At 43.1% G+C, this 18,013-nt stretch overlaps 1 protein-coding gene across 1 annotated transcript in view; it reads left to right on the top strand.

Moving 5' to 3' along the window:
- The window catches only part of LOC148035298 (guanosine nucleotide diphosphate dissociation inhibitor 1-like), a 58,486-nt gene extending 44,182 nt beyond the window's left edge, over window positions 1–14,304 (top strand). The window contains exons 11-13 of the mRNA XM_087680303.1: window positions 13,403–13,613; window positions 13,717–13,791; window positions 13,926–14,304. Coding sequence (XP_087536429.1) covers window positions 13,403–13,613; window positions 13,717–13,791; window positions 13,926–13,976 — 337 coding nt within the window. The 3' untranslated portion in view covers window positions 13,977–14,304. The remainder of the gene's footprint in view (window positions 1–13,402; window positions 13,614–13,716; window positions 13,792–13,925) is intronic.
- The last annotated feature ends 3,709 nt before the right edge of the window (window positions 14,305–18,013 follow it).

The following is an 18,013-nucleotide window of genomic DNA, read 5'->3' as shown; positions in this document are numbered from 1 at the left end:
TGCCAGCTCACGTCCTCCATGCTCCCTGCAGTCGACTGTGACCTGTCAGCTGCAGTGACCAGTCACACGCATGATGTGACACGGCCCAGGGCGCACAATCCTCTCACTCATGACTCCACAATCCAGTGGCCCAGCCCTCAGGACCCAGGTAACCTGTCCAGATAACTCATTACTCAGCAGTCAGAAGTTAGGACTGTTAATTTAAAACAGTAAATAATAAATAATAAAGTCAGAACTGTTAAGTTGCGCTAGTTGTGACCTTGGACCTGTCTGGACAGTGGACTCTAGTCTCTGCCTCATGGTCAGTCATGAATCAGAGTCATATTCATAAGTTATAAAAATTTAAAATAATGACACTAAATGTTATAACTCTGCTGTTTGAATGGTGCAGAGTTCTGACTTCTGAGTCCCTCGGTCTTCAGACGTCAGTCCAGACTGCAGTCTGGCAGTGTGTTCAGTGACCAGAGGACTGTGACAGAGCTGAGAGTGTGTGCCTCAGACTCTCAGACTGCAGTGCAGTAATCAGTTGAAACTTGACAGCTGTCAGTGAGTCACTGCAGTGACCAGCAACTTGCAAGCCAAGGCATCATCTTCGAGGCCCCTTGGCAACATCTTCTCGACCTCCTGCACCTCGTACTGGTGGCAATCCGATGATTGGTCATGGTGGTATGAGGTTGAGGCCGAAAGGCCAACATCGGGGGGTGGCTCATGACATTGGAAATGTCCTTTTTGTGGCCATGAAGAACAGGTGGGGCAAACAAAGTAAGGGCCCTTTTTTTGAGAGTCAAGCCATTAGGTGCTCTTTTGTGAGAATGTCAATCGGAAGTAGTTTCTCCAGCAAAAGGCTGCTAACCAAGATGCCATTTTAGCACAGAGGAGAGCATCACGGTTGGTGGCAGTTGATCCGCACTCATTTGGTACTACTACCGTTGTTGCTTCTAGCAGACTAGGTTCAGCTAGGCCATCATCCACTGCAGCTCACCCCACCAGCAACATAGGTGGTGGTGCTTTTGAGATGTTTGGCTCTACAACTCTTGTAGCACCTACTGTGATGTTTCAGGCAGACCACTCTTGATGCTCATATGGATGCCAAAAAAAAGGAGGATGCAAATATGATAGTTGCGAGATTCTTTTATCATGATCACATTGCATTTATTGCAGCCAGGTCTGAGTGCTTCAAGAACACGTGTAAAAAGATTGGAGAAGCAAGACCCTCATATGTTCCACCGTCCTTCGAGTCTTTGCGCACCTCTTGTTTAGAGAAGGAGAGATGTGCAGTGGAGATTGCAGCTGAAAACACATCAATATGGCAATCAAATGGGGTAACTTTGATTATACAGATGGGTGGTCAGATATTTGAAGGTGATCTATTCATGGTATGGTTGCATATTCATGTGGCAACATGTATCTCATGAACTCTCATAATGCCATTGACACTGGCAAGTCAACGGATGTACTAGCACTTGAGTGGATGAGCAGTATTGAGATGGTTGGATATGATTTGGTCATAGGACTTGTTGTGGATGGAGAGCTCGCAAATAGGGCTGTAGGTGATATTGTTCAGCAAGCATATCTACACATTACATTGTCTTTTTGCATGGCACATTGCTTGAATAATTTGCTAAAAGACATTGGTAAGTTGGATTGAGTTGAGCTTGTAATTGAGAAAGCAAATGCTATGGTGATGTTTGTGTTGAACCACTAGTTTATGTGTGCTAAGTTTCACAAAAGATCCAAGAAGTTTCTCTTAAAATACTCGAAACATGTTTTGCTTATAAATTTTTGATGCTTGGTTGCTTAAGCATATGCAGTGTTGCTTTGATAGATCTTCAATAGTGATGAGTATCATGCAAATGCATTGTCCTCCACTGCCGCAAGAATAAAATGTGTTGAATGTGTAAAAGATGCCTCATTTTGGGATGATGTACGTCGGATTGATGCCATGGTGCAACTAATGATGCATTTGTTGAGACTTGTGGATTGTATGCAGCCATGCATTGGGAAAGTCCACAAGGCTATGGATAGAATGATTGAGAAGCTACGTACCTTCTTTCCTTTTGATGATGATGATGAGGATTGTGAGATGGCTCAAAGGCATAAGGAGTTATGCACATTATGCGTCACACAATGGAATAGTTATTATTCTCTTCTACATGCATCTGCATTTGCGTTGGATCTTGAGTTTCAAGAGAGTCGTCAAAATAGGGATAATCAGATTGTAGTTGGTTGGATGACAATCTTAAGGAAGATGATCCTTGACTCTGATGGACGCAAAATCAATGATAGTCTTGTAAGGTACAAATCTCGTTGTGGCATATATGGTAGTGAGGATACACAAAATGATAGGTGTAGAGTTGGGGCTGTCTTATGGAAGGACTATGAGCTGAGGGGCTTGAGTTGCAAGCATTGGCTATTTGTATTTTGAGTTCTACTTTTGAGCTTCTCTTGTTGGAGCAGCTATGAAGCTCCTATTGACATATTGCTTCCAAAAAGTAGAATAGTTTAGATGTGCAGAAAGCAAATGACTTGATATTTGTGAGTACCGATTTGTGCATGTTGGGAAAGAGTGTGATTGCACTTGCAGACCCATTTGTGGTATGGGAAAACGAACAAGAGGACGAGCAGGCATATTAAGTTGAGCATGCTTAGGAGGGAGATCCCCATGAGGATGATAATGTTATACATGAGATGGAGCATTCTCCTTCTAATTGATGATCAAAATATAGTTCCTAGTTATTTGAGTTTTGACATTACTCAGTTTGTATTGTTTTAACATTCTGTAGTCTTCAGTGATTATTTTGAGCAGCAAGTACTCATCCATTAGTATCTCTTCTAGTCATTATTGTTTCTTGTATTTGTTCTGAGTTTCAACTTCTCATGCTAAAGTCACCATTTGGTATTGTCACTTTCACACTTCAATTTGATTATTTGAGTAATCATTGTTTGTTTAATATTAAGTTTTAGCTTTTAAGTCCTTGGAATTTAATCTTTAGTTTTTTATATGACATTTATAATTTTACAAAGGTTCTTAGTTAAGGTATCATATTTGTTTAGTTTTATTCTAAAGTGACTCAATTATATCTAAAAAATATATAATTATTAGGTCCTTGGCCCGGTTCGCAATCCTTGGTCCCTCTCGTTCTTGTTCCTAGTGGCTATGCTTGACAACAACCCTCATGCACTGGTGCCGATAGCTCCTCATAGAGCATGGAGTAGATATCCCGCTTTTCCTGTGGTATCTGCGGAATGTCACATACCTTTTCTATATCAATCTTGTCAACATTTACCTGTAAAGATGAATGAGACAAAGATATATCTTATGAGAGGAGATTCAATATATTCAATGTTAATATATATCACAATTTACAATCCAACTTCCAAGCAAATTAGCAATGTCAAGTGTCAAGGACCCAAGGTTAAAAAGTTAATTATACATAATACTAATCATTACCAATTTACTTGTGAAGGCTCAGGGGATAGAGCGGTTCTCTCAAGAAGCTGGAGATTGCAATGGCAAAACACTAAACGCTCTAGCTGGGCACTTGTGAGCTTGTTTCTCTTTTTGGTGTGGAAGAGGGCCCATGTGCTCTGACTCCTCTTAGCAGGCCTGAACTGCAATCTTGTGAGAGGACTCGAATGACAATGCGTTTCTATTCAAATTTAAGAGATGGAGGTTAAGTAATTGGCAATTGCTAATATGTATGCCGCAAAATCAACATTTGAGTGGGCAATAGATTAAAGAACTTGTTACCTAGGTTGCATAATGCATTAGATAATCAAGATTCAAAATATAAAAGTCACCAGTCATATATCAAAGTAGGAGTATAATTGCCATATTTCTCCCACCAAGAGACATGCTAAAGCTGTCTCTCGAAGCCTAGCTATGGGTCGGCCAAAATGAAGAGAATGATTGTGGAATACCAGCAAATCATCCTCTACTCTTCTCTCATATCTATATCATCCCCTGTGACGCGTCTCATGTACTCCATGAAGCCCTCTCCTAACTCCTCGCTACGCCAAAGGGGATGCAAGATATGTGTGATAGCATGGATTGGTTTATGGAACCAATCCCATCGTGCATTCCACATTGCACGAATCTCATCAATCCAATAGATAAAATAAGTTAAAAACTTAGAAATTAGAATAATGATCAATCATCAAGGAGTTGTTAATACCAAGTAATTACATGTGTAAAAGTTAAACAAAAACTTGTCTTGGGGCAAAAAGCTGTTGCGAAGCAAGGTCTCGCCAATTTTATCCATATACTCATATAGAAGCTCCAAAGTACCCCCCTCCATATAAGTGATATGCAATATTGTGTAAATAAAAGTGAGACTTTTCACCAATGCCTCTGTCTCAACCCACCAACTCTCATTTAAAATATTGTGCCTAAAAGCAAGAGCCTTTGGAGACTCTCTCTCACTCCATGTAAGCCATTCCTGGCATGCAGTGGTCATTCTCAAATTTGGACGGACCTGTATCAACCTTTCCAATACAATAAACATATAAGCAAATCTAGTGGTGGAGGGCTTCAATAGCTTAAGTGTGCTATTGGCTCGAAACATGCTCGTGATGGATGGCCTCATCTTTTCAAATCTTACCATGCTTGTTGTCATCTTGAAAATGTTATCCACCCAAGATATTTGCCCAGCATCTTCAATAAGCAAGTCAAGGCATGGGATGCACATGGAGTTCATACTATGCTAGGAAACTTCTCCTCAAGTATACGTCCCATAGACACACAATTACTTCCATTATTTGTCACCACCTGTACCACATTTTGGACTCCCACGTCCATGATGACTTGTTGCATGTGCTCCCAAATGAAAGCTTCTGTGATGGTAAGACTTGAGGTAGAGGGATCGATGGCCTTAATGAACATGGTGCCTTTACATGAAGACATCAAAACATTGTAAACATTTCTTTGGCGTATATCTGATCATCCATCACATAATATTGTGTATCCATATTTTACCCATGTCTCCTTTAAGGCCTCCAATTGAGCCTCTATGGATGCTTTCTCCTTTCGAAGCTCCCGTGTGCGTAATGTATCTGTGGATGCGCTTTCCCACTCACACCCTATGTGGCTTACTGCCCTGATTGTCTTTTTCCATCGATGTGTAGTGGCCACATTGAAAGGGATAGCACACCGAATAAATAAGCGTTTTCCATCGATGTGTAGTGGCCACATTGAAAGGGATAGCACACCGAATAAATAAGCGTGTGAGTTTCCTAGTTCCCTCCGCAATTGCCTGCCTTTGAAGTTCTACATGGACACTTGCACCATGCAAGGAGCCCTTTTGCCCACCACCACTAGAAGATAGCAACGGGGTTCTTTTTGCCCTTGGACCCAATACATATATGGATGCACTTCTTTTTGATGGGCCATTGGCACCTCCAATTTGGCTAGCGCCACTAGGCCCACTAGCCTCTCTTTGTCCCGCTTGTGCTTCATTAGCCCGATGTGGTGTTGGATGAGAGGATTCATTCTCTTTTAGCTCAATACCCATATGCTTTTGGGGCCGAAGATGAAGACTTTCTGTTACTTTTACCGGCATATTTGTGCAAGGCCGATATCTTTGTTGGGAACGCATGCTAAGTGGTCTTTCACGCGCGTTGCACTCCTCGATTTCTCCAATCCACAATAGTTGCACTGCTACTTCCTTGATCTGCCGGAGCCTTCGCATCCCTTGATTGGAGTGACATGCCTCCAATATGGGTCCAACGCCACGATATGATTAGCCTTTAGGACCTAGGTAATGGATTAAAGAAGAAGAAGAAGAAGAAAGAAAGAAAGAAAGAAAGGGAGAGTAGAGTAGAAGAAGAAAGAAAGAAAGAAAGAAAGAAAGGGAGGGTAGGGCAAGGTAGAGTAGAGTAGAGTAGAGTAGAGAGTTGCCAGAGTGTGCCGCGCGCATGAGTTGGGAAAGCGAACGCCTGGAATTGCGATCCGGCGCTGGATAACCAGCTTCGAAACGGGCCGCAGGATCGCGAAACGGCGGTTTGCCATTTCTGTTCTCGGTCCAAAACAACTGGTTTGTTTCGGCGTTGCCAAAACGGCGTTTCGGGATACTATGCTCCACCTTGAGGATTCTTACCAAAGACATTTGCTTTATGCTATGGAAAAAGGACACTTTGCATGTAGGTATCTTTTGGATCTCTTGGAGCTATGCTTGCACTCCTAAAAGTATGGGTGATGAGGCTATTTTGGATGCGCATATGCACATGGTTCTTCGATGGTCTCTCTTTCATGCCACGTGCACTGATCAACACCCCTTGGTCTTTGTTGCTCGGCTCTTTTTGGAAGAGCAGGGTGTGGTTCATGGTAATACGACCATGCATGGTTCTTGATGGCAGGTTCTTAATGCTGATGCTCCCTCTTTCTTATCCTCTTCCTTCGCGGTTGCTCAACTTGTCTACTCGTGGAAGTTGGTTTTTCAAAAAGCCCAATGGTACCCTATGGAGGATTGTTTGGCCACTAACTCTTTTTAGATGGAATTATTGGCAATGTCCAAGCTGATTTTGTGGGATGGGAACCAGAAGGCTCTATCCTAAATTTAATTGCATGGCACAACTGGGTTTATATTCAGTTTCAGATGCCATATTGGTGAGGCGCTAGGGTTGATGTCTTTCCTCACTACTAGGAGCCTTTTTGGCATCCCTTGAGATTATAGGGACTTGTGAGACCACCTTTTGACAACATTGCAGCCCAGAGAGCCCTTATTTGTGCTTGTTTTTTATCATCTTGGTAGGATTGAGGCTTTGCAAGTCGACTCCATTTGGAAAAGGCTTTGGCTAATCAAGTGTAGCACCTTATAGTTAAAGACCATTATTGGTGGTTCGCTAAGGGCAATATTGTCTGGGGCTTGCACAAATCTCAAGAGTGGTAGAAAATGATGGTCATGGAGGGTTGATTCAATAAGACTTGTACAAAAGTAAAAATGCCGCATTTCCAATGGCTCACCTTTTTTGCTTCACTAGTGCGGAATCTTTTGCCACCATTTTCTTTCATGCCCTTTGATGTGGAAAATTTGGTCTTTGCTGTCTGCCATTTTCAAGGCCGTGGTTGGCACATCACTGCACCCCTTTGAGTGGATCTTTGCTTGATCCAAATACCCTACATTTTGTTTTTGATTCCGTATCTAGGGTGTAGAAACACCTTGCAAGTTGAAAGGTCTTCTACATTGGCTGCTAGACCTTATTCAGCACACTGATCTCCTTTCCAGGGAGGACTTGGTCCCTTGGCATATGGCAACCTTTGCTGCTTCTTTGCTGTGACTTTTGTAATCTGTTAGTCATCTGACCTTCTGTAAAAGATAGCTGAGTTTCTGCACAATGGCCTAGAGCCATCCTGCATCTTGTAATCTTGCAACCTTGTACCTTTTTTGTAACTAATACAATTTCCTATTACACGAGAGAGAGAGAGAGAGAGAGAGAGAGAGAGAGAGAGAGAGAGAGAGAGAGAGAGAGAGAGAGAGAGAGAGAGAGAGAGAGAGAGAGAGAGAGAGAGAGAGAGAGAGAGAGAGAGAGAGAGAGAGAGAGAGAGAGAGAGAGAGAGAGAGAGAGAGAGAGAGAGAGAGAGAGAGAGAGAGAGAGAGAGAGAGAGAGAGAGAGAGAGAGAGAGAGTCGTCGCCTGCTGTCCCGTCGTTGTCGTCTGATCCTTGTTGCTTGCAGATGCCTTCTGCTCGTCGCTCGCAGGCCCGTCGCTTGCCCCTGACGCCCTGTGCACTGCTGCTGAGTCCCCCGCCCTGCTGTCGGATGGCCCATCGCCTGCGTCCCTCACCCACCTGAGTTGCGACCTCTGCGCTTGCTCCTCGCCCCTTCGCCCGCAGGCTCGTCGCCTGCCCCTGACGCCTTGTGCATTGCCGCTGAGTCCCCCGCCCTGCTGTCGGACGGCCCATCGCCTGCGTCCCTCACCCGCCTGAGTTGCGACCTCTGCGCTTGCTCCTCGCCCCTTCGCCCTGTCAGTTAGGGTTTTGGCTGACGACGGACCCCTGCCCTGCGCCCCAGACTCTCCCGCTCTACCGTCGATTGCCAGGTCTTTGTTTCGCTCTCTTGCCCCTGCACTGTTCGGGTTGTGCCTTGCCATAAGGGTTCTTGGGACAGGCCACGACTGACGCTGACAGGTAAAGCTCCGCTTTCATCGGTTGTGCTTGCAGAGTACGCCCCTGGACAGCGCCTTTGTACAGAAAAGAGGGAGAGGGAGAGAGAGAGAGAGAGAGAGAGAGAGAGAGAGAGAGAGAGAGAGAGAGAGAGAGAGAGAGAGAGAGAGAGAGAGAGAGAGAGAGAGAGAGAGAGAGAGAGAGAGAGAGAGAGAGAGAGAGCTGCGTGTCTCTGCCTCCCATGAGTTCTTCACTCGGCCTTTGACTGACATATGTACTGATACAATATGGCTGGCGTGGATCATAGACCAAACGGTGGCAGCTCTTGGTCCGGATTCTGACACCGAGGAACCAGAGGACATGGTTCCATGCATAGAGGAGATGCCCCCTGGTCTTGAGCTCCAGCCAGCGGGCAAACGCACTAAGCATACTTCGGCAGGGACAATGGATCACCAGGATCGTTCCTATGCTCAGGTCGCTTCTAATTCTGTGGACTCCTAGGAGGTTGATTGGGAGCAGTTGCTGGAGTTTGCCAATACTTTGCTGGGCGATTATGTTCAACATAATCAGGAAGTCTTTTCGGACTCTACAACGGAAGATGTTTTGGAAGCCACTATGGATCCGAAACATGTCTTGCGCTCCTTTTCGTTTTATGAACGTGCTGTGATACTTTTCTTCACTGGTAGGATCCCACTGCTTTCCTGTATTCGCCAGTGGCTGCACAGTCTGCTACAAGGGGAATGTGTTGAAGAGATCTTTGTTGGCCCCCGGGGTTTTTTTGAGGTGCTGGTGAAATCAGAGACACACCGTGTTGCTCTTCTGTCTAAACTGCCATTGTTCGTGGATCGCCGTCTGGTCCATGTGGTGCCATGGCGCCCAATGGCAGATTTTCAGCATCTGTTGCAACGTGAATGCCCTGTGTGGGTTGACGTGGAAAACTATCCGGCTGTTTATTGGCCATTGTTAAAAGACGCCATGGCCGTTGTGGGCACCGCTCTGGTCCTCCCAAGCCTAAGGGCCATGAATCGCAACCACCAATGTATGTTATGGAACACTGCTCGGAAAAGGCCTTGGTTACGTATTAACTGCTATGGCATGCATCCTTTACATTTTCATTTGAAATGGGGCAACTTTGCAGGACATTGCTTTTCGTGTGGAAAATTGGGGCATTTTATGGCTGAATGCCCAAAGAAGCAACACACTTCAGATGCCGAGCATGTTGCGCAGCCCATGGAAGATATGGTGTGTGATGCGCCGTCGCAGGATGCCACCCAGCCACCTAAAGTTTTGAATAAAGGTAAACAACAGGTCTCGGGTTTGGATTCTAGTGGCAATGATTGGGTAGATGTACGCGTGAAAAAAGGCAACAGGCTTGTGGCTGGCATGATGGATACTGTACTTGCTGCCTCACCAGATTCCATGTGTACGTATATGCGCAGGAAAGAAATGATGTCTTCAGAGCACTCTGCTCCTGCTATGGTTTCCTCTGCTCCCCGTCAACAGCTATCTCGGAGTGTCTCTTCGGATGGTTCAAAGGGTCCACCTGCTACGCTGGCTTTTGATACTCGAGGTAACGTCATTACCCCATGGGATCGTCGTTATCCCCGGTCCATCCCCAAGACAGCGGATATGCCATCTACTTCCAAATCTGGTCGTCAGAACTCTTTTGCCGTGTTAGTTGATTTCTTGGATGAGGGTGTCCTAGACATTCTCGCAGAAAAGGTCACATTGCGGCAAGTTGTGCCTCGTACCTGATTTTCTTTTGAATCCACATGAAGATAGCCACGTTGAATGTGCGAGGAATTTGTTCTCACCACAAGCAACATGCCATGTGGACAATATTGCATGAGAATCAGTGGGATGTCTTGTGTGTTGTTGAGCACAAGAGTCACGGTGAAGTAGGTAAAGTTGTGGATTGCCATGGCTTTCGTTTGTTCTATGCAGGGACACATGCCAGGCAATATTTTGGTGTGCTTATGATTGTACATGAAAAATATCAGCCGGTTCTTATCAAGAATGATATACATGGCCGCTTTGTGGTAATTGAAATTTTATTCGAAGGAGAGGTCTTATGGTTACTTAGCCTCTATGCTCCGAATGATCCCTTATCTCGCCGGGAGCTTCGGCATACCTTGCAGACTTCCTTGTCCCTTGGCAGACGGGGTTTTTTGATGGGGGATTTTAACATGTGTGTTGATTCTTCACAGTCCACATCAGAGCATTCGGTAATGGATGCGTCGGAAAGACGTTTGTGGCAGGAGTTGGCTTTTACCGTTCTTAAGCAAGATCTCTGGTCTTGGCTGCATCCTTCTTCTACAGGGTTTACCTTCCATTCTGCCCAGTATGCCACAACATGGTCACGGCTAGACCGCATATACATCATGCAGGATGATGATTTCCTTCCTGAGATGCTCGAAATGAAAGTGTTACAACAATATGCCTTGTCGGATCATTTCCCTTTGCAGCTTGAGCTCCTTGCACAACCCATTGCACCTTTCAAGCAATTTTTGGATAGACTCCCTTTGCGTTTCAACTCGTCTTATTTGAAGCATGCAATCTTTCAGGGCTATATGCAGCAATTGATTGATCGATTCTTATTGGATTTCTCATCTCAGGGCACTGCTTCATTTGAACGATTGCTCTCTAATGTGCAGCGGGTTGCTCGGCAGTTATGGGATCCATCATGCCTCTCTTTGTCGGCGGTGCCGACAGGCAGCGGAGGAACTGCTGGCTTTGGTTCGTTCTTTGCTGGTGGACACTCCAGATGATGCATTTCTGCTGTCACTAGCAACGCATCTGGCTGATCTTATTAAAGAGTTTCAGTTGAAATCTTATCAGCAGGTCAAATTGCAACATCTGACGGAGACTTTGCAAGATAGTGCTTGTCAGACCCATAAGTTCTTTCGAGCTCTCCATGCCTCTCTTGCTTGAGAGAATATGACTAGGCTCCAGGATGCAGAAGGTCAAATGGTTCTTGATCCGCAGACGATTGTGAATATGCGTAGAAATTATTTCCTCGACCTTATTGGTTCTACTTCTCCTCCTTCAGTCCAAATTGCTCATGCTCGTTCAGTTTTTTATGATCTGGTCCGCAATCAGGTTCCTCAGGACATGCAATCTACTCTGGAGGCAGATATTTGTGAGTCGGAGGTTATGGATGTTCTGTTACACTTGCCCAAGGATAAAGCATTAGATGTTTGGGCTCTCTTTGGTCAGGCTTTTGGTCTTCACATCAACGCTTTGAAATCTGCCATTCTCAGCTGCACGGAGTCGGATTTGCAGTCACTGGATTGGCAGGGAATGGTTGTCCCCCATGGCTCCATTGTCAGGCATCTTGGGTACCCTTTGGGTGTTGATGTTCCCCCAAAGCAGCTACTACAGTGGATTTCACAGAAACTGGCGGCTAAGTTTCTGTATTGGAAGTCTCAAGCCTGGCCCTTCCATGTTCGCCTCAAAGTAGGCCAGACAATTATGTTGCCAATGCTTACATATTTCTTGCCATTGCTACCCTGGACTACTACTACACTGACTGATCTTACTAAGTCTATTCGTTTCATGTTATGGAAGAAGGATTCCTTGCATGTAGGTATTTCCTGGATTTCTTGGTCGCATGCGTGCACCCCAAAACGCATGGGTGGAGGGGCTATTTTAGATGTCCAAACTCATATGCTGGCACTCCACTAGTCTCTTTTTCGCACCATGTGCTCCGATTATCATCTTTGGGTCGTCATAGCCCGTTATTTTCTTGAGGATCACGGGCTTCTGCATGGTAATACCCAAATCCGCAGTTCTTGGTGGCATGTTCTTAATGCCGATTCTCGGTTCTCCAGTTCTTCCTCATCTCTGCTTGCCCATTTGGTGTGTTCCTGGAGATTGGTCCTCCGGAAGTCTCAGTGGCATCCAACGGAGGATCGCTTAGCCACTAATTCTTTTCAATTGGAACTGTTGGCATTCTCGCGGTTAATTTCGTGGGACGGTAAACATGAGCTTCGACCACAATTCAACCGCATGGCACGTTTGGGCTTAACTTCGGTCGCGGATGCCACCCTTGCCAGTCGCAATGTGTTGATGTCGTTTCGTACAGCGAGGAGGCTTTTCAGGATCCCTCGTGGATACAGGTATTTATGGGAACAGCTTTTGATGGTGCTTCAGACAACCCTTTCCTGCCCTTGCTATGGATCGTCCCTGGCAGGACTAGGACTTTGCAGGCAGGCTGAATTTAGAAAAGGCTTCAGCTAACCAGGTGTATCATCTTCTGATTAAAGATCATCAATGGCTGGTTACTAAAGCTAATACTCTATGGGGATTGCATAAATCCCGGTCATGGTGGAGGGTAATTGTGATGGAGGGCTGGTTAAATATGACACCATTCAAATATAAGGTCTTTCTTTGGAGGGTGATGATTGGTGGTCTTCCGCTTGCTTCAGCTCTTTCCAAGCGCCGAATCTCCAACGGCAACTGTTTCTTTTGCACCACCACTGTGGAATCCGCCCGTCATCGTTTTATTTCTTGCCCCCTTGCTCAGAAAATCTGGTCATTCTTGTCAGCCGTCTGGCGAGCGGTGGTTGGTTTCTCGCTACGCCCGTTTGATTGGGTTTTTGCGTAGCCCAAATATCGCACACCGACACAGCCACATATGAAGATCTTGTTTCACTTTCTTGGATATTGGGGCTGTTGGCACAACTGGACCATTCGGAATGCTTTCCTTTTTGATTCCGCTTATAATGTTCAGCGGCATATTGCTAGGCGTAAAAGTCTCTTGTATTGGCAGATAGATCTTCTCCGGCACTCTGACATACTCTCTCTCGAGGACTTACGTCCCTGGCATATGGCAATTTCCTCCGCGCCTTTGCCATGATTTTGTAACTCCTTGGCCGTCTGGTTCTTGTAAAGAGTCAGTTTGTACACACGATGGGGTAGAGCCATCGTGTATCTTGTAATCATGTAAACTTTTTCGTAATTAATACAATTACCTTTTACGAAAAAAAGAAGAAGAGAGAGCTGATCTCCTTTCCAGGGAGGACTTGGTCCCTTGGCATATGGCAACCTTTGCTGCTTCTTTGCTCTGACTTTTGTAATCTGTTAGTCATCTGACCTTCTGTAAAAGATAGCCGAGTTTCTGCACAATGGCCTAGAGCCATCCTGCATCTTGTAACCTTGTACCTTTTTTGTAACTAATACAATTTCCTATTACACGCGAGAGAGAGAGAGAGAGAGAGAGAGAGAGAGAGAGAGAGAGAGAGTTATGAAAAAAAGAGAGAGAGAGACAGAGAGGATTCTGAATGTCAAATTTGAATATGCAGGTATGTCTTCTGCTGCTCATATTCTCACAATGTGGCTCCAAAGGGGAAATTTATTGCTTTTGTTTCAACTGAAGCAGAAACAAACAGCCCTGAGGTTGAGCTGCAACCAGGGATCAATCTTCTTGGACCAGTGGATGAAATGTTTTTTGACACATATGACAGATATGCGCCAGTGAATGAACCATCACTTGACAACTGCTTCATATCAAAGGTATCAAGCATTATTTTCAGGACTTGGCAAGATTTGTCAACAATGATAACAGAAACTACTGTGGAAGTCTAAATTATGTTATGTTTGTGTTCCTGTGAAACAGAGCTATGATGCAACGACCCATTTTGAGACAACTGTGCAGGATGTGCTTGCTCTGTACACATCTATAACGGGAAAGGTGAATTTTATTTCATGTGTTCTGATCTGTGCTTATAGTTTGTCGAGTATCACAATTTCAATCCTCTCCTGCTTTATTGTTGTCATCACTTTATCTTGGTGATTTTCTAAGCTGAGTTTCTTCTGTAATTTCAGGTTCTTGATTTAACAGTTGATCTCAGTGCAGCAAGTGCTGCTGACGAGTGATATCTTCAAAGAAATTGTGGAGCTTTTTCTACAAATGACATGATTATTGTTTCAAAAGCGAATGGCACATCTTGATTTGCAAGGTTTTGGATGATTTGTAGCAGTGTCTAGCTCAATGAAATATTGTCATGCATTGAAAAAATCATGGAGTGAAAGGGTTTGCAATTCTTACTTATCAAGATGTATGAGTTTAGTGCGTAAATTTTTAGCCCTGTTTGGTAGAAAACATATTAAGTGGGACTGCAGATTTGGGGTCTCAAGCTGTTGTTTTATGAGCTTTCACACGTGGAGATATCTCCACTCTGAAGAATACAGTGTTTGGATTTTATAGGCGTGTATCTAGGGACATTTATGGATCTAAAAAGGGTGTTTTCTGCTAAGTATTTTGTTGGTAAAATTTTCAAACGTGTCTGGAGGGTGTCTGTAGGAGGATAATTGATGTGCCCTTGCGTAGGACTTTTGTATTGGTACATAAGCATAGTATACTAGAACAATGTCTCAATCAGTGCTTGGCTAAGTTTATGAGCACTTGGAAAGAAGATTCTTGTGCAGCACCCTTTTTTCGCTCCTACTGATTTGTAGAGTTATTTGCCAAATGGCTATTGGGTAGCAGTATTGTTGTCCGAAGCAAGGACAAAACAGACTTCATAAAATCCCTTGAAAAAATATGCGCGTGGTTATGGAAAGGGGAATTTGGGGAATGTGATTAGTTGCTTTTGATCCTCTTGTTGAGCCACTTTATTGTGAATGTGCATGCCATCACCATTTTTGTTGATGCAAGAAAATGCTTTGTAAGTGCTGCATTGAGATGGTGTTAGATGTTGGTTAGAACCAATGAGTGATGGGGCTTAGAAGACATCCTTTACTTCACTTTGCTAGCCAATGAGTGACGATCCTTTTAGGAAGCTAAGGGCACTAAGCATGCAAATGATTAGGTTAAAATCGATAGAAGCAAAAAAAGAAATCAACCACGGTATAGGTAAATCAGCTGTGTGAAAGCAATGCTAGAAAATAGGAAGTGAAACTTTTGTGCAAGCCATTGCTTAATAAGATGATTGGATTAAAATTAATGAAAGCACAAGAAAGAAGAAATCGATCAAATCAAGGTAAACTAGAGGGCTAGGAGAAATGTTAAAAAATAGTAGCTCTCTCTCAATAAACATTTCCATAAGCCATTTGCTTAGTAAGAATACCTTTTGCAGTCTCGATGGCAATGATATAGCTCTAGAATATGAAAATGAAAAGTGTAGTACAAGATCACTTTAAATATGTAAGCGTAATTTGTTGGGCATTGCAAGAAGTTAAGCTTGGCAACAAAGAATGAGTACATGAATTTCTTGGGAAGCCATGTTTTGTTGAAGCTTTTTGGAGAGGAAATGGGAGTATGTGACTTGTAATATGGGAGAGAAATTTTGGTAATGTACACAATTCATGATGAAATGGTCCTTGACCTTCGGTGTTAATTAATATGTACTACCATGAACTTTCTAGTGATTCAAGAAGAGCTATTACATGCTATAATGACTTTATTCAAGGTAAATGGCATTTGGCTTGGTTGGAAGATTGCTACAAAAAGAAAGATGGCTATTGGGTGGCGCCTACAACATGATGGATGAGGCACAAGATTTTGATCACGACTCAATTGTTACTACAATTAGCACCACTTATGTCTTGATCAATCATAGATTGTTGCAATTTAAACTAAACCTTTGCTTCTCAAAGAAGAAAGCTTATCACAACAAGGTATGAGATCTTTGAAAGAAGATGAATAATCTCTCAAAATGTAGCAATAAGTTTAGAGAGGAGGTTGCATGCCATATAGATTAGTTGGAGAGAGACTTTATTGTGATTGCAAGATCAAGAGATTCTCTTCTTACAACTCTTGCTTTCTCCTAATGATAAATTTTGTTCTTGGTTGCTATGAAGTCATTATAGAAATCTCATCTCAATTAAAATTAATGAAGATTGTATGGTTGCAAATCTCCAAGTTCAATTGAATGCTTGTTAAGATGCTTTCAAGGATGTCTCACTTTCACTTCAATGCTTGTAAGAATAATAAGAGGACAAAGCTATTGGTGGTAAAGTTTACACTTGTGAGGATGTTGCCAAAATCTTAAAACAACATTTCTTGGTTGGGATCTCTTGTTTAAATTATAAGAAGGATATGGTTGTATCTCTTCAAGAGGTAGATACTAAACTTTCTTTGGTACTCAATAGATGTGGTACTTGATTGAGAGCTCGCATTATGAGAATGCATCTCATGAGCAATTTGAAATGTAGAAACCATAATGAATCTCAAGTTAGAAGTGCAAACAATGAACAAGTTTGTTGGAAATCGAAGTGCAAGAAAAACTTCACATTTGTATGTAAAAATGTCATCAAAACACCTTAGGGTGATGAGAAGGGGAGGTCCCATATAAATGAAATGAAATGCAAATAGTGTGATGAAATGAAATAAACCAAAATTATGATGAAAAGTCACATTTCTTAGGAAGGCAGAGGTGTGATCAATGAAAACGTGAATATGGCACCCTCTTTCTTGGTTGATATGACTATGCGAAGTATTAGCCCTATTTGAATATAGAACATTGATTCGAATGTAGTGAGGAAGACATTGATCCTATTCTTGTGTGATATAATGTTGATATGTTGATTTAGGTCAATGATGCATAACAATTCTCTTAATGGCGAAGAATTTGAGAGGTTGTCCCAGCCATAGTTATGATGCATAACAATTCTCTTTATGACGAAGAGTTTGAGAGGTTGTCCCAGCCATAGAGTGTGGCTTATTTATAGTCTAGGTGGGATTGAGTAGAGTTATGAGGATGGTTGGGTATCCCAATCCTTAATGATGTAAAGATAACAACTGTGATTAGAGACCATGACAATCAAATTGTCAAGAGGGTGCCCATTGTTTGTGCTGTGGTGATCGAATAACCAATTTGGTTGGAATACTCCTTGCTTTTGAGAGATGGTAGTTAGTTGGACTACAATACATAATCTCACCATCTTTCTTTTATTTACTAGTCGCTAATGGACTACAATACATACCTTTTAGTAAGAAAGAGCTACAATTTGTTCTTTCAAATTAAAAAAGGGGAAGCTTCTCGATCCTAATGGCTCTCCAACCAAATTATTTTGTGTCGTATGGTACAATTATAGTGGCAAGTTATACAAACTAATCAATAATTGCACAAATAAGACAATATACTTGAAATGAAGACAATGGACTAAGTAATGAAGTGAAGGGAGGTGAGACCTGAAGTGGAAGCACGAGTGGAAGTAAGAGCTATGGTGGAAGGAGCAAGAGCAAGAGAGAGACACACAATGTGGGAACTCCAATAGTCAATGTGCGATTGGCCTTCCCTTTATTCAAATGTCATTGAAAGAATAAAGAATGAAGTGATAGTGATGGGTACCCACCGCCTGCAGTGTGCAGGTGCATGTACTATCATTGTAGTAATACACAAGCAGCTAGATAGAGGTGCCTTTACTCCCAACAACCTGCCACTTAAAGGCAAATTTGACTCAGTGAGGAGTGAAAAGCAAAAAGAAAAGATAGTACAAGATATACATAGATACAACAGGATGAGGAAAGATGTCATCTCATCCAATGCCCATCAACCTCCTAAGGAAGGCAAAGTGCTCTATAGAGAGGCTTTTTGTGAGCAAGTATGCAGGATTTTGGTTAATTGAGATCTTGACAAGGTCAACGGACCTATAATCAATGACCTCACGAATGAAGTGATATCTCACCTCAATGTGTTTCGTCTTTGCGTGGAAGATCGGATTCTTGGCTAATTGGATAGCACTCGTAGAATCCGAATGCAGTCTAGGGATAATATCTGCAAATACCAAGGTCAACAACCAAATGACCCAACCAAATGGCCTCCTTTCAAGCCTCAGTGGTGGCTGCAATATAATCGGCCTCTGTAGTAGAAAGGGCCATGCATTTTTGCACCCTGGATATTCATGAAACAACACCTTGAACAAAAGTGAACACATAGCCAAAAGTGAACTTTCTACTATTTGTATGT

This window comes from Lygodium microphyllum, chromosome 6 (assembly GCF_053477565.2).
Source record: "Lygodium microphyllum isolate KBCC chromosome 6, Lygodium_microphyllum_v1.1.10, whole genome shotgun sequence".
NCBI classification, from domain to species: domain Eukaryota; kingdom Viridiplantae; phylum Streptophyta; class Polypodiopsida; order Schizaeales; family Lygodiaceae; genus Lygodium; species Lygodium microphyllum.
The sequence above is the reverse complement of the archived record's forward strand: the minus strand, read 5'-3'. Positions and strand labels throughout refer to the sequence as shown.